We start from the raw sequence: 21,016 nt of genomic DNA on the forward strand, positions 1-21,016 counted from the left end.
CTAGTATTCTGTCCTCCATCATTGCCATGGGAGAAGGTACTGGCAGGCTCTGACTGTGGCAGAACATTCTGCTGGTTAGGAAAGTGACAAGTTAAAACATGCATGGGATGTGCTGGGTGCATTTCGCCATTTAAACAGATCCACCTTAGGAGAAGAGCTCATTAAGATGCAGGGGGAAAATGATTGCATTTCAGCTATCTGAGTTTTAAAATATTGGATTTAGGATCCTCATAATTGTTATTTTTTAAAATTTAAAAATATATGGTTAGGCTGATAGAGCCAAGAACAGAACTTTGGCTTCTGGTCCTTTGGGGCAATCTGGAATCTCTCTATTTCTTGTTAACTTACAGCTTTTCATAGCTGCCTTTGCCTTAATTATTTTATTTACCCTTCAGAAATAGTTATTGTAGAGAAGAATAAAAACATCCTATGTCCTCTAAGAATTTGGTATCTTCCTATTTCTTGTATGAAATCGTTAGAACAAATACTTTAGAATCAGAAAAAATGTGCCTTAAACTTTACCCATATTAGTATCTACTGAGTGTCAAATTACTCAAATCACCTTTTCTTGTTGGACATACTCTTATGGAGTTTGCAATAGTATTATGGTCAAGATTAAATGAGATGTTCCAAGTAAAGCCCCTACATAGTTTGACAAATAGTAGGTGGCTAATTAGTAGCAGCTAGAATTAATAAGGAAGAAATTACAGGTTTCATGTTTGTGGGGACAGCTTTGGAGAAAATTGTCACTTAGTCTCCTTCATCTTCCATTTCTATTTCTATTCTACTCTTTGTCCCCCCACAACCCTTCACTATCTCCTGTTATACCATTATACACTCATTATATACCGTTATACTCCCTCCTCTTCCTACATTAGCATGTTTTGTTCCTAATTTATCTTCTTCATCTTCCTTTCATACTTCTCAGTCTTATGATATGTGCTTTTGTTGCCTGCTATATCTAACCTTAAATAGGTTCTATTAATGTAATTTATGACAAAATATTAAAGACTAACATCATTTTAATATACTAGACTTACCAGCACATATGTCTGTTTCAGTGAAGCTATCAACATCATAACCACCTAAGAGCAAAATTTAAGTTGGAGTCATCAGTAATAGGGAAGAAAGATAAATTTTTGAGGAGAGAAACTTAATAATAATAAAAATGTACAGCTAACATTTATTGGGTGCCAACTCTATCTTGCACTGTGCTTTATATGCCTTGCATCATGTAACCCTCACAACTAATAAATTATGTACCATCACTGCTATTTTTATGGTGAGAAAAATATAGCTTGGAGAGGTAAAGCAAATTGCCAGAGGTTATATATACCCAGTAAGCAGAGAAACAATTTTGGGACTCAATTCCATCCATGTTACCACCATCTCTTTCATGCAATCACTGACAGGCTAAATTTTCATCAGGGCAGATATCTACGTCTCTTCTTGTCATTTGCTAGAGCCTAGCATAGTGTCTGGCACATAGTAAACAATCAGTTAATAGTTGATGCATGAATCAATGAGTAAATATTTATTCTGCTGTAATCCTCTATCCAATTACCTCTCTGGTGTCCCTCTTTCTTAGAAGCTGTGCCTGGCCCAATATTTCAAAATTCTGAACTGCCAGTAGTCCCCATGTATACTGTTCTGCTTCCTGATTTCATGCCTCCATCTTCCTGTCCTCTCTACTTGCAATTCCTCATTTCCCCAGAAGTCTCTGGCCTAACTTCCTCTTACTCTGTAACACAGAACTCAGGAATAATCTTTCTCCATGAAACCTTCTACCTCTCTGGTCTGTCCTTTCCTTCACTGTCTCCTTCCTTCTTCCCACCGTAGCTCAACCCAGTCAGAATTCTTTCCATGTCTATTTCTTCACTACACTCTGGTGTTTTTGAAGATAGATATCTGACAAAATTTTATATCCTTTTTTGTACCTGACATATTTTGCATCTAACTTTTTTGTATGCTTCTGACCTAGTGTAGTTTATTCTAAGGTTTTTTTGTTTTTTGGTTTGTTTGTTTTTTTAGTATGTTAACATCTGTGAAATTGGGATACATTTTTCAGTTAATGATATCTTAAAATTATAATTGAGAGTGTTTTTTCTGACTTAGTGATAAAAAAGGAAGGGTTGGTTGCATCCTATAATCAATGGCATCTTACATTTAATGTAATACAAAAATAGATATTGAATAAACATTATATGAATGAGTAAATGAATCAATAAATAGCAATTATAGCATTCCTCAAATTACTTTATTATCCCTACTTATAACCTACCTGTTCTGCATCATAGAAAATGTGGCAGAGCTACAACTGAGCACTATTCCTTTTGTATGCTGGACTTTACTAGTAAACTAAAACAGATAAACCAGTTGAAATTATTTTTAATAGTTTTTTTTTCCTGTACTGATGTGATTTGTTCCTATGCTTGTATTCTAGGTGAAATTGATCTTCACATTCTCTCCAAAGTGCAGGCTCAGTACCCAGGAGTTCCTATCAAAAATGAAGTTGTTGAGCCAAGTGCTGAACAAATTGCCAAGTATAAAGGTACCTGTAACTCCTGGTGCTATATGTTAAAATCTGGCCAAAAAGGCTAATCATCCCAAATTTGTCCTCTTGATCATTAACAGCATCATTACTGTGGTATGTTCTTTGTAAGCTTATTCGGACACCTAATTAATTCGTTTTCTTGGCAGGGATAACTAAATGCCTCATAATATAAACAATGAATAATTAAACCCCTGTATTTACTGACTCTCCATCCATTCACTGGTCACGAACTATTTTTTAATGATTTATTTATTTATTTTTAGATAGGGAAGGGAGGGAGAAAGAGAGAAACATCAATGTGCAGTTGCTGGGGGCCGTGGCCTGCAACTCAGGCGTGTGCCGTGGCTGGGAATCTAATCTGCAATACTTTGGTTTGCAGCCCGTGCTCAATCCACTGAACTATGCCAGCCAGGGTACAAACTATTTTTTGATGTTTATTCTTAGATACAGACTTAGTAATTCACTGAGAAGTGTTTAATCAGAATCCCCCTCCTTAAAGAGCTTATGTTAGTTGATTATAGTAGAAATCTGAAAACTTTTTCTGAAAAAAGGCCAGAGTAGTAAATATTTTAAACTTAGTAGAAGACCACTGAATCTCTGTCACAACTAATCAACTCTGCCACAGTAGTACAAAGGCATTCACAGACAAAAATAAACTAATGACTGTGGGTATGTTTCAATAGAATTTTATTTATTTACACTGAAAATTGAATTTGATATTATTTTTGCATATAACAAAACAGTATTCTTAAGATTTCATTCAGTCATTTAAAACTAATAGCATGAGATATGAAAGGAATAAAGACAGGCAATAGTATATGTTTTTCGCTTGTGGTTCATTTAAAATAGGTAGTGGGTCAGACATGGCCCATGGGCCATGATTGCTGACTCTTGGGTTACAGAATCATATCACCTGTTTTACATCAGTTTTTTCCTCAATAAAGTTCACCAGTTAATTCCCCATTAATACTGAGATAATGTAACCTAGGTTCAATCAAGGTTCTTATAATTACTTCTTATTGACTCTTTCTCTCACCTCTAATTTTATTTAAAATGAGAAGAAAATCAGGATGAACTTTCTGGTCTTCCAGAGCTACGGAAGAAAGAAAAATGTGTTTTATATTTGTTATGTATATAACATTGATTGCATTAAAATTCTAAATGGAAATGGGCTCCACATTTGCAATTAAAATTGATGGTGTACCACCTCTTTTCTGTATTTTAGAGGTTGTAGCCAAGTCTTCAAACCTTGAGAACATAAAGTTTGCTTGGCATAAGGAGACAGCATCTGAATATAGAAATAGAATAATGGAGAAAAAAGAACTTCAGAAGTGGGACTTTATTCATATGATTCAGGTAAGAAATATTTATGGTTATATACTCTCAGAAGGAAGATTTTTTAAGAAATATGTATGAAGAGTACTTCATATTCTAACTTTAAAAAGAAAAATAAGACTCTGATTTCTGATTTTATAAGTGAGCATATTCAAATTGAGGATATAGATGTTACTACTATGTAATTCTCTGTAACATTCAAAAAGCCAGTTTTCTCTACTCAAAATACGTCCAGAGTTACTGATTTTCTTCCCGTAGGACTGACGGTTTATAAATATATTTGAGGACAGGAAAGTGTAATAACATATATCTACCACAGTTTTCCAGTAGCTCTAGTGGTCTGGATGGACCATGTCTCAGATTTTTTCTGAATCCTGTTGCTTTTGCCTTCTGTTGATGATCTGGCTTGTAGTGTGCACGTGACAAAAGGGGCAGGTTAGATGATTCCTCAGGTTAATAAAGTTTTATTAATATCAGTTAGTCATTCAGTAGGAATTTATTTTCATGGTCCAGCACTGATAGTGTATTTCTTGGAAAGGAGATGACTATTCAGTAGATAGTATAATGACATAGTTTCACTAATATTTCTGGATAGCATATGAGTATATAGGCACCTACTAGAAGATGTGTATATTTTAGAAATACCACAATTAACAACAAGATGTTCCTTATTTTCTACAGTCCACAAGTACAGTTACCCCAAAGAAGTAAACTTTAAAGAAATCAACAAAAGATATGATTCCAAGATTGGCATATTCAGGCAATCCTCCTACATCTCTGCTCTCTTAGCTGATAAAATCCTTTACTTATAAGGGAATGCCCAGCAAGCCTATGATATTCCTCTATCAGGCTTGCTTCTCATATCCTCACACAACTATTTCATGCCTCCCTGTCTCTCCTTATGCCTCATATAACTCTTTTCCCACCACTCATTCCCAACTGATGGCCTCACTTCATTCTGTATAGGGAGAGAAGAAGCCATCAGATAGAAACTCATCTTTCTTTACCCTCTAAATTTACAATCATAGGTACAACTGCACCCATCATATCTTTCTTTCATCTTATTACAAGAGCCTCCTTTTATCAAAAGCCAGTCCCTACAGTTATATTCTGGATCTATTCTTTGCCAGGTATGAAATTTTGCAGCTTCAGAGATCATTCTCCCATTTCTCTCAAAGCTCCTGTATGGTTTTTCTTACAACTCTGTTTCCTTTGCATTATGACTCTATTCCTCTCTTCCTCTCTGTCTACTCTGTACTTTTCTCTGCTGTGTCTCTGTCTCTTCATTGTTCTCTATAGTCCTAACACTCTCATAACATTTTCATCTTAATGTTGACAGTCAACTACAGAGAATCTGTGTCTATCAGAACAAATTCCAGAGTATCTGCTGTGGCCCACCTCCACTTTTTCACCAGGTCAAGTAATAGACTATTAACCATCGTATGGATTAGCTGTATGTGGGTACCTATCTAAGTATTGACCCTGTGGTGAAGCATGGAATGACATAATAGTAAATAGGGCTGTTGAGGTGCTGAGGCAGCAAGACCATGTACAAGTCCATTTCCTTTCATTTATTTGTGCGAGAAGCCATAGATTAAGTTGGTTTTGTTTTATGCAATAAATTCTACCTTGGGAATCTACATAAAATATTGAATGCTTGTCCAAGAGAGACAAAGATGAGATATTAGAAGTAAATGTCTATGGAGGTAGAGTCCAAGAATATAAGCCCTACGGAAAAGTTTTCTACTGCCAATGTAAAATTCCAAGCTCTAGCTGTGTTAGGTGTAAAGACCACTCTCTGCACATCACAAGGGATGGTCCAGAATGATTAAAAATTGGTAGATTGACTCCTAGTATCTTGTAGCCAAGCATGTAACTTCATGTTTTATTTAGTCCTGTCCTAGAGAGTATGTTAGCATCAAAGCCTGTCATAGTTTCTGTGATTTAAGAAAAGCATCTGAGTGTGTGGTGAAGCTAGCACAAAGGACTTCATTTGAAAGCAACATTCAGTGAAATGGAGTCTGTGTTTATGGTGCTAGCCCCAATTTCTCCCAGAAGAACTACAATTCATACAATTTAGAGTAAGCACAGAATCATTGCCTCCATGTGAAGTGGAGAGTAAGTGTCTCCAGCTATAGATGTGTGTGTTATTAAAGCCAGAGAGAGTAAATTTAAAACTATTTGGCTCTAGTTGAACAAATAACATAGTTTCCCTTTCCTCAAAATTTTTCTCATATATTATTCTATCTCTCCACACTACATCTTTAATTTTTAAACTTCTTAAGTGTTTTGTTCAGTAAAATCTACTTGGGAGTATCTAGCCTAAGCACACAAAGATATTGCATAGAAAACTCTTTCATTTCTTTTTTCCTTTATTTCTAGATGCTGTATTATGTAAAAGACATCCCAGCAACCCTGAAATTCTTCCATAGTCTCTTAGCTACCAACGCTAAGATTCTTATTATTGTTGTATCAGGTAAGTTATTTTCATTCAGCCTCAATTCGAAAATAGCAACAGTGCACATATGTACGGAATCATGTGTTTGGAGTCTGTATTAGGCAAGTCCTTCACAACAGCTCTTGATTTAGGGAGCCTCGTGGAATTAAACGTCTATTCATTTCTTTCTCCTGAGAAAAATTGTTGCTATCTATATATAAATTATTTTTATATAACATAGAACAAATACAACAGTCATTTTTAATGGGACTAAAGATGTTAAATATTTCTGTTTACCTCCTTTTCCCTCCCTGAATGTCGCTTTCTCCTCAGTGATATTTATAAACAAACAAACAAATAAAGTTTAAAATATTTGGGATGCTATTATATTTGGCTAATTTGCATTTCTAGGGTCACTATCAATATTGTTCATTATAAGTTTTCTCAAATAACTATTAAAAACAGTACACTTGTTTTGTTTTGTGTTGTTTTATTTTCCAAAGATGACATTTGATTCTCTCATGGTTTTTCCAGGGATGTAAGTACCATATAGAGAGTATAAGTAAATATTAACAAATGAAACATTGATATTGTTGAATTCATTAATTCATAACTTCTTTTATTCTTCAATTTTTAGGGGCTACCATGTATTACTAGGCAGGTTAATTGTAGCTATAAAAGAGTTTATATCTTCTTAAGCTTATACCAGATCCTATACTCAAAAAACGACATGTCACATAATTCATTTTTTTCTTAGATATGAAGAATGACTTTAAAGATGACAAACATGGTTGTCACCCTTAATCCTGGTTTGCACCCATGTGGAAGTTTGGCAAATGGGAGCTCCTGTAAACAACCTCTTCCCCAGGGGAACATTTTGATATACTATTTTTATCTCTGGTTAGTTAAAAATGCTAATGTCAGGGGAGAGTTCTGTCTTCCTGTTTAGAAGTGTTTATGGAAAGTGGATGCTTCCTGCTAGTCTCTGTTTAAATTAGGACACTTAGGTAAAGCACTTTGTTCTGCATTTAGGAATGCAAAAGTAAACTTAGTTATCAACATTGAAAGCAGTCTATTTTTGGTAATCTGTATGAAGAATACAGAAAAAGTATTGCAGACAGAAACACCAATTTATCCAGAAGTCATGTTTTATTTTTAGAACATAGATTGAGTATCCATAGGAGATCTACTCTTACTTATATTTGGCTTTTCTTAAATATTTTCAGAAAAAGTATCTGAATATTGAAAGGCAGCTTTCTTTGAGTAAATATCTACCAATAAGAAAAAGCCAGCCTAGGTTTAGAAAGTGGCATGAACAGTCTACAAGCAACTGAGAATTGACTAAATGCCCTGATGGATACAGGATTCTGCTGGGTATATCATGAATAAGTTAGTACAATCCATGGTTTATTGGCATCAAGAAATGTATAAACTAAAACAGGCCCAATGAAATGTATGATGGTACATGAAAGTAAGAATGCCGAGACACTTCCTAGCTATGTGAACTTGGTCTGTGAATCTAAGTTTACTCAAGGGCTATTTCTAGATAATTATACCTACATTATATTGCATGATGGGGCTATGTACATATATGTGAGTCATATGTACAATGTATGTGAGTCATATGTACAATGTATGTGAGTCATATGTACAATGTATATCTATTTTGATTGGGAAAAATCAAAGAAAGTACGAAAAGTGTTAATAAAAATCAGTTAGCTTTTTAATCTAAAAAGTATTTTGAATCAAATATTATTCAATCAGTGTGGTTTGATGGGGAAAATATTTTACTAACTTTTTTAGCATGAAGTTCATAATTTTTCATTACTGCACATAATATGGTAAACAGGTATCCCAAAGAGGAAAACATTAACAGATACTGTTCCTAGACACAAGCATGCAACAGATAACAGTTGGTGAATTAGTAAAGGGACTCTCATTCCTTCCTTCCTTTACCATATATACTTCTTTCTTAAAATATTTTATACACTATGGAAAAAAAATATATAAGATATATATATATATATCATATATATATGATATATATATATATGATATATATATATATATATATATATATCTTCTTAAAGAACCACTTAACAAAAGGAAAAAATAGATTTAGGTATTTTATTTTGGAGTTTCCATTTCTCTCTTAAGGCTAAAAGTTCCAGCTTTATTGCTTCTATTTACCAGAAGAGTTAAGTACAGAAATTTATTATATATGAATAAAAGCTTTAAAACACAAATGACCTTGTTGAATATAGTTTTCTTTGCAATTAAAGCAAATATTCTACCATTCAGGTAAATAAAATTGTCATCAACTTTGTATAATCTGAATGTCTCCAGATTCACTAGTCTATAGGCTCATATTTAATGCTTAAAAATCCAAAGTAAATAACTGAAGGCCTTCATCTCAAGTAACTTAGTAGTCCCTCACTTCCTCTGTGACTCCTGAGGAAACCTGGGGGTTATTCTTCTGATGGTTGCCAGGCACTGTTTCCTCCAAACTGCTGCTCCCAGTTCAACTTTTGATTTCTCATGGCCAAACCTTTCAGGTGCTACAGCTATCTTTTTTGATGCTGTTCTGCTTTACCCCAAACATGGACGTAGCTCTATTTGTTTCATTCACCAAAGCACTGTTCTTTGATTTTGGGAGATGCTGACATCTATAGAGAGGAAGAACAGAAACAGAATTCAGCATCAGCATCTCACAGCCATTCTTTTTCCAGCTTTTCTCTTCCTCAGTTGAGACCCAGTTCCCTTGTACCTACTCATAACTTCTTCCAGACCTCATCCATGTCCTGTTAGCTCAGTACTTTTGCAAAGATACCAACTCCTCACTTCTCCCTACCACCCCATGTTTATTATGTAGAGCAAACTTCCTTTTGCTTTCTCTCACCTTGATAAACCTATGCACCTAAAAATCCATCTTACCCACATATTTCCATGAGATAAATTATATTGCCCCCTCAGTGTATAGAAGTAGCTGCAGTTTCATCTTTTAAAAATAGCAATAATTGCTTCATTGTATTAATAAAACCAATATAAATATATGGGTCATCTTTTAGAAAAAATAGTCATGATCAGTTTCCAACAGTAGAGATAAATTTAATCGTAAGAAATGTACAATCAGATTTGTCCTATATCATTGTCAATCAACATTTATAGTGCTGATACACTGTATTTCTTTAGGCATTTATTTTTTCACTTTGACTTCAAATCCTTATCTGAGAGACCATTCTGTGGTTAGTAAAGAAGTTTGAGAAAGCTGTCCAGGTCATCTGAGGTGCCCAATTAACTCCCCACCTCCCCTGTATAAAAACCATTGCCCTAAATGGCCCTCTCAGCCCAGTCTGTAATTCTTGAAACCCTATTCTCCATACTTGTCCAATGAAAACATTCCTTAAATTTAAATATTACCCCCAAAATTGTTACACCTACACTAAAATGGTTCACATTAGGCCCTGTGTTTATCAGGTTTCTTGCACTTTCTAAATGGAATCTGCTTTATAATTACCTAGAAGTGAAGAAACCAGTTTGTATATTTCCTTTCTCTCAGGGCAATATTGTCATTCATAGGTACACTGCAAGGCAGAAAACTGAGTGCTCATTGTAGACAGATTTGTAAAGCCTGAGTTAAATTTTGTCATTAAATTACATTTCTAGGAGCATTCATGTAGCCCGTGTCTTATATAGGCAGTTAAAGATGTCTGGATTAACATCTTGTTCTATGTGGTCATCTTAAATATGCCACACAGCTAAGGCTCTTGCCTGTTCATCTCAGACACTTACCAATTACTGAATTGACTAATGATTTCTCTGACTAGACTGAGTCACTCAGTTATTTGAGAACTCATTTTTGTAATTTATTAGATTATAAGATAGTGAAATGGGAGTCAGTTTCTAGATTTAATTATGCAGAGCACCTTACTTGGCTCAGGAGCTGTGTGTGTTCAGCCTTATTCAAAACACAGACTGTACTCAGTTCCAGGTTGGCTGCACAGGACAGCTGTGTAGATTTGGTTCATCCAGCTTTTATTGATCTCCTGTGGTCAGTCACTGCTAGGCTCTGAAGGTTGCAAAGATAACTGCATTTGCCTTTGAAAGACTACTAATTTAAAGTAGGATTCAGACATGTAAACACTTTCAGCAGTGTGCCAAGTTTCTTACCAAAGGCATGTGGGGAGTATGAGAGAGTTCCTTGAGAGAAGGAGGCTCTGACTCTTATCTCTGGTTCCAGATCTTTGCAAAGCCTTTAGCACCTAGAAGACTCCCAGTAAATGTAATTGAATTGAACTGAATAATTGCTTATTATTTCTCCTTTATGATATCCAAAGTACAACTACTTCCAAATGTCTTTCCAACAAAACAAAAACAAAAACCAAAAAAACCAAAAACATGTTTTAGCTAAAACTTACTACATGATGGACATGGAATCATATAATATAGAAACTTCTGGAGATTTGAAGATGGATTTAATAAACAGAAATAAGAGAATCAATAAAAAGTCACATGTAGCCCCAACTAGTATGGCTCAGTGGGCTGGCATCATCCCACAAATCAAAAGTTTGCCTGTTCTATTCCCAGTCAGGGCACATGCCTGGGTTGTGGACCAGGTTCCCAGTTGGAGACATGCAAGAGGCAACTGATCGATTTTTTTTCTCTCGCACATCGATGTTTCTCTCCCTCTCTTTCTAATTCCCTTTCCCTCCCTCTAAAAATAAATACATAAATAAAATCTAAAACAAAGACATATCTGCACACATGAAGTGCACACTGAAATAGGTGGATACAAGCAATGAGGGGTAGGCAAGTGGAACTAATTAGGAAAAGAAAGAGAAATTGAAATCAGAATTAAATCACAGCATTTCTGGTCAGCCTGTTAGAATACTTGCTGCTTGAGGGAAGAGAGGCTTCCGTATGTGTTCCTAATATCCATTACAGAACTAGACCAGCTTCAGTTAATATTCACTTAATTATAACAAGCAGAAGTTCCTGATGATGAAGATAAAAGATTAGATTTGGAAATAAAAGAAATAAGAACAAAAGAGATGTATCATACACTGAAATGTGTCAAGTGACGTGTTTTTCTGCAAATGTAGTAACCAGGTATTAGTTGGATAAGTTGCTAATTAAAATGCAATCTATCTGGTTAAGGGAGATTAGCTAGATCATTAAAGTTTTCTGTCCTTCCTTCTCCTTACCTAAGGAAAGAGGCAAATCATGGTGTGTTCTTTTTAATACAGTGGTAAAAAAGAATTTGGTTTAGATCATGTTGAAAACAAAAGTACCATCGTATGTTGTGCCCACCGAGAGACATTATGAAAATGCATCGGTCAGAAAGTGTATAATTGCTCAGCTCAGAATTGGCACCCAATTGCAGAAATCTGACACCAGCACATTTTCTGCCATTAGTGTTTTGTTAATTTTTCTCTGCCAGGTTAAAAAAATAATGATGGCAGAGGCTCTCCTCAACCACCAAAATATTTATCTTCTTATAAAGTCTTGTTCATAGGTAAATTCTTATTTGGGAAGATAATCACTGTATTTGGAATGAGAGATCTTTTAATACATACTCATGACCCTCATTTTTTTCATTGAACTAAGGTTTTATTTTTTTCTGCTTCATTCCAATTCCTAGAGCATATTCTATAGTTATCATTCTCTCCTGAAATATAAATGGAACATCAATTATTTAGGCTATTTATTATTTACTATTTTCTGCCTTGTGTAGGCTCTTTTGTTGAGTTAAATCAGGCAACTTTAGCCTAGTCCATGGATGAGGGTCAGGGGTCTTTGAGCATCCTGTAATTATATGCATAATGACATGGATGTGTCTTATTTGTGTACTTTTCTGGAGAGTCAGTTCCTTTCATTAGATCATAAAAGAGGTTTGGGAACCAAAAAAATTCAAGAAATCTTCACTTGTTTTATTGTTGAAACTATTACAGATGTCCCCCAATTTTCTGTCTGTCCCTCTCCACCCCCTGCCCCACCCCAGCCTTCACCATAGTGTTGTGTGTGTCCACAGACTATCCATATATGCATATACAAGGTCTATCCGGAAAAAGTAGAACCATTGTTAATAAAATGAGAATGGTTTGCATGACATCAGTGTCATGCAAAGGAAACAGCCAAGGAGAGTGGACTGGAATGCGCATGTGTAAATAATAATGACTTCACTGTGCTGGTCAGTGGGGGCAGTAGACACTGTTGAGTGAGTGTGTGTACTGTGTGGCCATCATATTCAAAATGAGAGAGTAAAGCAAGGAATCTGCATGAAATGTTGCATTAAGCTTGACACTTTCTTCGTGGAATCTATTTGGATGACTCAGAAAGCCACAGCTATGGGCAACTGGTGATTGGCAGCTTCATCACAATGTGCCTGCTCATGCATCAAGTATCATGCAGAGTTTTTTGGTGAAACATCAAATTACCCAGGTTACTCAGCCCTCCTACACCCCATATTTGGCTCCCTGTAACTTCTGTTTTTTCAAAACTAAAACCACCTTTGAAAGGGAAGAGATTTCAGACCATTGATGAGATTCAGGAAAATACAACAGGCAAGCCAATGGCAGTTGGGAGAATTCTGTGAGGTCCCAAGGTGCCTACTTTCAAGAGGCTGAGGCACCATTGTCCTATGTATAATGTTTCTTGTATCTTCAATAAATGTCTCTATTTTTCTTTCTACATGGCTGGATACCTCCTGGACAGACCTTATATGTTCTTTGGCTAATCTCTTTGAGTCCCCCCAACCTTCCTGCCCTCTGAGATCTGTCACTCTGTTCCACGTATCCATGCCTATGGTTTTATTTTGTTTGTCAGTTTATTTTGTTCATTAGATTCCATAGGTAAGAGAGATCATATGGTGTTTGTCTCTCTGTGGCTGCCTTATTTCACTTAGTAAAATATTCTCCAGATCCATCCCTGCTGTTGCAAAGGGCAAGAGTTCCTTCGTTTTTACAGCAAGATAGTATTCCATTGTGTAAAGGTAATCTTCACCTTTAATCCTGGAAGTTCATAGAAAATATAGGTTCTTTTTCATGTTGTTTCAGCCAAGTCCAACTTAATTATCTAACACTTCAACAATGTTTACTATGTGCTAGTCATGGAACTAAGTGCCTTACCTTTTTAACTTAGTTAATTCTTGCAGTAATTATGTGAATACATTCTATTATTATTCCTGTTTTACACTTGATAAAACTGAGACACAGGTTCAAACAGCTAGTAAGAGGAAAAGCCAGGCTTCTCACTCAAGCAGTCAGGCTTTAATGACCACTCTTAATTCACTGTAATGACTGTGTAGGTAACAGCCCAGTATTACATGCATGTATTAGAAGGTCTACAAATAAATATGCATTTTTTATTTATTATAATTATAGATTTCTTTTTAAAATTTTTCATTGTCATTAGAGTTGTCCCAATTTTTCTCCCTCTGCCCTCCTCTGCCTAGCTTACACCCTGGTCCCACAGTCAATCCCCACACCATTGTCCATGTCCATGGGTCATTCATACATGTTCTTTGACTAGTGCCTTCCCATTCTTTCCACTATTATCCCCCTTCCCCTCCCCTCTGGTCACCATCAGACTGTTCCTTGTTTCCATGCCTCTGATTCTATTTTGCTCATTCATTTATTTTATTCATTAGATTCCTCTTATTGGTGAGATCATATGATATTTGTCTTTCACTGACTGGCTTATTTCACTTAGCATAATATTCTCCAGTTCATTAATGGTTTTGGAAAAGGTAGGAGCTCCTCCTTTCTTTCTGCTGTATAGTGTTCCATTTTGTAAATGTACAACAGTTTTTTGATCCACTCATTTATTGATAATGACTTAGGGTGTTTCCAGCACTTGGCTATTTTGAACAGCAATTTGCTTTTTTTCTTTCTTTTTTAAATATATTTTATTGATTATGCTATTACAGTTGTCCCATTTTCCCTCTTCACTCTCCTCCACCCTGCACATCCCCTCCCACCCACATTCCCCCCCTTTAGTTAACGTATGGATCATACTTATAAGTTCTTTAGCTTCTACATTTCCCATACTATTCTTATCCTCCCCTTATCTATTTTCTACCTACCATCTATGCTACTATTCTCTGTATCTTTTCCCCCCTCTCTCCTCCTCCCACTCTCCTGTTGCTAACCCTCCATGTGATCTCCATTTCTGTGGTTCTGTTCCTGTTCTAGTTGCTTGCTTAGTTTGTTTTTGTTTTGTTTTAGATGTGGTTGTTATTAATTGTGAGTTTTCTGTCATTTTACTGTACATGTTTTTTATCTTTTTCTTAGACAAGTCCCTTTAACATTTCATATAATAAGGGCTTGGTGATGATGAACTCCTTGAACTTGACCTTATCTGGGAAGCACTTTATCTGCCCTTCCATTCTAAATGAAAGCTTTGCTGGATAGAGCAATCTTGGATGTAGGTCCGTGCCTTTCATGACTTGGAATACTTCTTTCCAGCCCCTTCTTGCCTATAAGGTCTCTTCTGAGAAATCAGCTGACAGTCTGATGGGAACCCATTTGTAGGTAACTCTCTCCTTTTGTCTTGCTGCTTCTAAGATGCTCTCCTTCTCTTTAATCTTGGGTAATATAATTATGATGTGCCTTTGTGTGTTCTGCCTTGTGTCCAACATCTTAGGGACTCTCTGAGCTTCCTGGACTTCCTGGAATTCTATTTCCTTTGCCAGAATGCAGAAGTTCTCCTTTGTTTGTTCAAATAACTTTTTCACTTGTTGCTCTTCCTCTTCTCCTTCTGGTACCCCTATAACTCAGATGTTAGAATGTTTAAAGATGTCCTGGAAGTTCCTAAGCCTCTCCTCATTTTTAAAAATTCTTATTTCTTCAGTCTTTTCTGATTGGATGTTATTTTCTTCCTTCTGGTCCACTCCATTGATTTGAGTCCCAGTTTCCTTCCCATCACTATTGGTTCCCTGTACATTTTCCTTTATTCCACTTAGTATAGCCTTCATATTTTCATCTAATTTGTGACCAAATTCAACCAATTCTGTGAGCATCCTGATTACCAATGTTTTGAACTGTGCATCTGATAGGCTGGCTATCTCTTTGTCACTTAGTTGTATTTTTTCTGGAGCTTTGATCTGCTCTTTTGTTTGGGCCTTTTTTTTCTTTTCGTCTTGTCCTGCTTGTTATGTAGTGAGGGGCAGAGCCTTAGGTGTTCACCAGGGCGGGCAACCTAGTCACTGGGTTGCGACCCTGTATGTGAGGCAGGGGTCTGAGAGGGAACAGTGGTGCTTCCTCTGCTCTCTGCAGGATTTCAGTCACTTCCCCCACTTCCCACAAGCAAACTGGGCCCTTCCGGTGCTGATTCCCATGTGGGTGGGTTTGTGTACATTCTAGGACCCTGTGTGTCTGCAATGAACTCTCCTGTGAGGCTGGGAGTTTCTCCCAGCACCTCAACCCCAACAGTTGTTTTTAATCAGTATTTTGAGGCTTATTTCCCAGCACTGGGGCCCTGGGTTTTGCCGTCTGTCTTGCTCCCCAGTTTCACCTGATTTATCTGTGGGCCAACGTGGGACTGCCTGGTCTGCCAGCGACCTTGTGTGCCCCGCCCCTCCACAATCTGCTGCCTCGCTTGGTCTGCCAGCCACCGCTTTGCTGCAAGTCCACTCTGCCCTGGCTGCCCAACTCTGCCCCTTCGACCAGTCTGGACGAATGTGTCTACTTTAACTCCTTGGTTGTTGGATTTCCATGCAGTTCAATTTACTGTCAGTACTGGTTGTTTTTTGTTTTTAAATTGTTGTTGTCCTTATATTGGTTGTGTGAGGTGGCACAGTGTGTCTACCTATGCATCCATCCTGGCTGGAAGTCTGAGATTTGCTTTTTCAGTCTCAAGATTACAACCAGTAGAAATACATTATCAAACTTATTTTATGTAATGTTCATATATGTTTCAGTACTTATTACACATCTGCTATGTGCTCAGCATTGTACATAGATTCACTTAAAGTACCTCATTTAAAACTCTGAGTTGCATTTGAGGTCAGTACAGTTATCCCCATCTTATAGATGGTAAAACTGAAATTCTGAAAGAATAAATAACAAACCTCATCTCAATTTTGAAGTATTAGAAGAATAGTCTAACTTACGTCTCTCTCTCCCCTCAGCTGCTGCATATCTTAGCTTCTACACTGGGCTGGGTCTTCAATTAAATACAACAGACATTGATAAAACATATTCTAAAGGGGACAAAGTTTATAGAAATCCACCTAGTTATTGGCAGTCCAAGGCAGAATGTAGTAAGTGGATAGACATGAGAAGCTACCCAGTCTTTAGTTTGAGTAAATCATTTTGAGTCCATCAATCCAGAAAGTTCTACTAGATAGCACCTCAGTGGCTTCTCATGTCCTGCCACTCTCCCCCTTGTTCACTCAATTCCAATTTCACTGGCTTCCCAGCTAGTTCTTAAACATGCCAAGCATACTCTCACCTCAAGTCCTATGCAGTTGGTCTTCTCTCTTCCTAGAATAATCTTCCCTCTATTATATCTACATGGCTTGTCATGTCTGTACTCAAATGTCATGTAATAAGATAGACTTTTTATGACCACTGTATATAAAACAGCAATCCACCCAACTCCTTGACCCTACTATTCTTTGCTCTGATTTGTTTTAATTAGCATTAAACACCATCTGATATATGATTATTTATTTATTTGTTTTTTTAACTTTCTCTCTCCCTACTCCCAAACTCTTCATTCCTTGACTTTAGCTACACAAGGGCAAGGATATATTTTCTTTTTCTTTTCTTTTTTAAATGGACTACTCTACCCCAATTGTCTAATGTAAAGCCTCACAGGGCAGGTAAATGAAAGAAAGAATAAATGAAAGCATGAAATTTGTTCTGTCTCACAGGAACCAGTGGCTGGGACAAGCTATGGAAAAAGTACGGATCCCGCTTACCCCGTGATGACCTCTGCCAGTACATCACAGCAACTGATCTCACCCAGATGATGGATAATTTAGGAATTAAATATGAGTGTCATGACCTTCCTTCCACCATGGACATATCTGACTGTTTTATTGATGGTAATGAAAATGGAGTCCTGCTTTGGGATTTTTTGACAGAAACCTGCAACTTTAATACAACAGCACCACCTGATCTCAAAGCAGAAATTATGAAAGCTCTACAAGAGCCTGAATTCAGTGTTAAGAAAGATGGAAAGGTTCTTTTTAATAATAATCTGAGTTTCATAGTGGTTGAGGCATAAATATCAATCATGAGAGTATCTTAAAAATTATATTGTAAACAATGATCATTTATTTCTGTATTCAAATTACAAATAAATTTCATAAATATAAATAAGACATTTTCTCTTATGTATAAAATCTAGAAAATTGTAACATTCTTGGACTTCCATGTACACCTAAGTATAAATGATATTGTGGATATTATCCCATCCCTTCTCCAGGTTGGAAAAATGAGACAACTAAGTTTCACTGGCTTATTGACAATAAAATTCTTTCCATTTGCTGATTGTACTGGAATTTCCTACAACACTAATAAAGTATGTACTATGGATTCTTTAAATACTACTAAAGTATATGCTTATTGATACTTTGAACACTAAGAAAGTGTGTATTGATTTTCCCCTTTTGTGAAGAAGTATTTGTCTGTACAGTCCTCTATTGTAGTTGCCATCTCATTTGTATTGATTATTAAAAGTAAGCACTTTTAGGATATTGTAAAATTAACTCTTTGTTATTTAGGATATTGTAAAATTAACTCTTTCTCATTTCCTCTCAGCTTGTTTTCTTTTTTAGTCTCATCTAATACTTTTATAATGTTTTGTTTCTTTTTTTTAATATACTGAAGTTTTTTTCTTTTTTTCCTTTTTTAATTTCTGGGTTCTTGACACATTTTAAAAGGCCTTCTAAAACCATTTTGAAAGATTAACATTTTATAATAATGTATGGTTTTATATTTTAAAACATATTTCTTTGATATGTTTGAAACTAGTACAAGTGTAAAAGAGTGATATTGAGAATAGCTGCTTTTCCTATAAGAGATAAGCCAGCTATATCAACACAATTAATTTAAAATCCACTGACTTAAAATACACCTCTTATCATTTATTCAATTTCTAGAAAACATTAAATCTTTTTTCATACTCTGTACCCCTTTATGTCTCTCTAAGATCTTAAACAAGAGTCATTTTTGTAAAGTAAGATTTCAGGGAATTTTTAAAAACTTATTTGATGTGCTTTATTTTATTTTTAATAATAAGCATCTATGATTCTTATAAAAATAGTATACATCTCTTTATATAAATAAATAAATAAATAAATTTTAATTAATAAATAAACATATTTTAAGGTATATTTTATTGATTATGCTATTACAATTGTCTCAATTTTTTTCTCCCATTTATTCCCCTCTGTCCTGCATCCCACCTCCCTCCAGCATTCCCCCTGCCTTAGTTCATTCATGTCCATGGGTCGTACACAGACAACCAACCCGTAAGTTCTTTGGCTTCTCCATTTCCTATACTACTCTTAACCTTCCCCTGCCTATTTTGTGCCTACAAATCATGCTTCTTATTCCCTGTACCTTTTCCCCCAACTTACCCTCCCCCTCACCACTGATAACCCTCTCTGTGATCTCCATTTCTGTGATTCTGTTCCTGTTCTAGTTGTTTGCTTAGTTTGTTTTTGTTTTGGTTTGGGTTAAATTGTTGAGAGTTGTGAATTTGTTTTCATTTTACTGTTCATAGTTTTGAACTTCTTTTTCTTAGGTAAGTCCCTTTTAACATTTCATGTAATGAGGGCTTGGTGATGATGAACTCTTTTAACTTTACCTTACCTGGGAAGAACTTGATCTGCCTTTCTAGTCTAAATGATAACTTTGTTGGATAGAGTTATCTTGGATGTAGATCCTTGCTTTTCATGACTTTAAATTCTTCTTTGAGTGCCTTCTTACCTGTAAGGTTTCTTTTGAGAAATCAACTGATAATTTTATGGGAACTCCTTTATAGGTAACTGTCTCCTCTTCTCTTGCTGCTTTTAAGATTCTCTCCTTCTCTTTAATCTTGGGTAATGTAATTATAATATGCTTTGGTGTGTATCTCCTTGGATCCAACTTCTTTGACACTCTGAGCTTCCTGGACTTGCATGTCTAGTTCTTTTACCAGAATAGGGAATCTTTCCCTCATTCTTTTTTTCAAATAACTCTTCAATTTCTTGCTCTTCCTCTTCTTCTGGCACCTCTATGATTCAGATTTTGGAATGTTTAAAGTTGTCCCAGAAGTTTCTAAACCTTTCTTCATTTTTTTGAATTCTTGTTTCTTCATTCTGTTCTGGTTGAATGTTTGTTTTTCTTTTGCTCCAAATCTTTGATTTGAGTCCTGGTTATCTTCCCTTCACTGTTGGTTCCCTGCATATTTTTCTTTATTTCACCTTGTATAGCCTTCATTTCTTCCTTCATTTTGAAACCAAACTCAATAATTTCTGTGAGCATCCTCATTATCAGTGTTTTAAACTGTGCGTCTGATAGGTTGGCTATCTCCTCATCACTTAGTTCTTTTTCTGGAGCTTTGATCTGTTCTTTCATTTGGGCCATATTTCTTTATCTCAGCACACCTGTTACATTGTAAGGGATGGAGCCTTAGGTATTTGCCAGGGTGGGGCAACTCACTTCCCTGCACTGTAGCACTGTATGTGTGGAAGGCTTCAGAGAGGAAACAGTGCTGCTTGCTCGGCTCTAGCCCTGCTTTTAGTCACTTCTTCACTTTCTACAAGAGGATTGTGCCTCTTCAGGTGCTGATTCCCAGGTGGGTGCTCTTGTGTACATTCTAGGATCCTGTGGGCCCCTCCAATGACTCTCCCTGAGACTGGGTACTTTTCCTGCTGCTGCAACTCATGTAGGTTTTTACAGCCAGAGGTTTTGAGGCTTTAGTTTCCTGTACTGGAACCCTGGGTTGCATGTGGTCTGTCTTGCTCCCTGGTTATTCCTCCTGGCTTATCCATACATGAACATGTGATATGTCAGTCCTCTAACCACCTTGTTGCACATCGTCACCACCCCAGCTTCCTGTCTCCACCCTACCTACCAGTCTGGATGAATGTTTCTTTAACTCCTTGGTGGTTGGACTTTGATACAGTTTTATTTTCTGGCAGTTCTGGTTGGTTTTTGTTTTTAAAATGGTTGTTATCTTTCTTTTGATTGTGCGGGGAAGCAAAGTATATCTATCTATGCTTCCATGTTGGCCAGAATGCTCTTAATAAATATATTTTTAAGGTAAGTAAAAAACTTTTACTTCATGTTAGAAACAACACAAATGTAAGGCTTTACTAAAGCGCTCCTGAACTCATTCTTAAAGTAATGAAGCCTTCAACACAATATCATAGTCACTCTTTCACACTACAGAGCTACTACTTAATGCTGCACTATAGACACTTTAAAGAGAAACCCAGAAGTACACCGAAGTTCAGAACCTATTTGCATTAACAAATGACTAAGCTTTGTTTTTCATCATGACTGAAACTGGCTTGTTTTGCCCTCTTTTCTTGAACAACTTCATTAATGTTTTTTGAATTATAAGTTTCAACAAATGACATGACAGTTACCCAATCAGATTCCTCAGTGTGAGCCCTGAACCATTAATCATATTGATACGTACTACTGACAGAGGAAATCCATGAGGCACACATGATTGATGAATATGGACCA

The 21,016-nt window shown here is 36.2% G+C and overlaps 1 protein-coding gene across 2 annotated transcripts in view; it reads left to right on the plus strand.

The window, feature by feature from the left end:
• The window catches only part of HNMT (histamine N-methyltransferase), a 40,226-nt gene extending 22,407 nt beyond the window's left edge, over positions 1 to 17,819 (plus strand). For both annotated transcript variants that reach the window (XM_045860271.1, XM_045860190.1), the window contains 4 exons: positions 2,444 to 2,551; positions 3,780 to 3,910; positions 6,272 to 6,365; positions 17,203 to 17,819. In XM_045860271.1, coding sequence (XP_045716227.1) covers positions 2,444 to 2,551; positions 3,780 to 3,910; positions 6,272 to 6,365; positions 17,203 to 17,558 — 689 coding nt within the window. In that variant the 3' untranslated portion in view covers positions 17,559 to 17,819. The remainder of the gene's footprint in view (positions 1 to 2,443; positions 2,552 to 3,779; positions 3,911 to 6,271; positions 6,366 to 17,202) is intronic.
• Positions 17,820 to 21,016: the final 3,197 nt, after the last annotated feature.

This window comes from Phyllostomus hastatus, unplaced genomic scaffold (assembly GCF_019186645.2).
Source record: "Phyllostomus hastatus isolate PE091 unplaced genomic scaffold, TTU_PhHast_1.1 phas_contig_1, whole genome shotgun sequence".
Classification (NCBI taxonomy): Eukaryota; Metazoa; Chordata; class Mammalia; order Chiroptera; family Phyllostomidae; genus Phyllostomus; species Phyllostomus hastatus.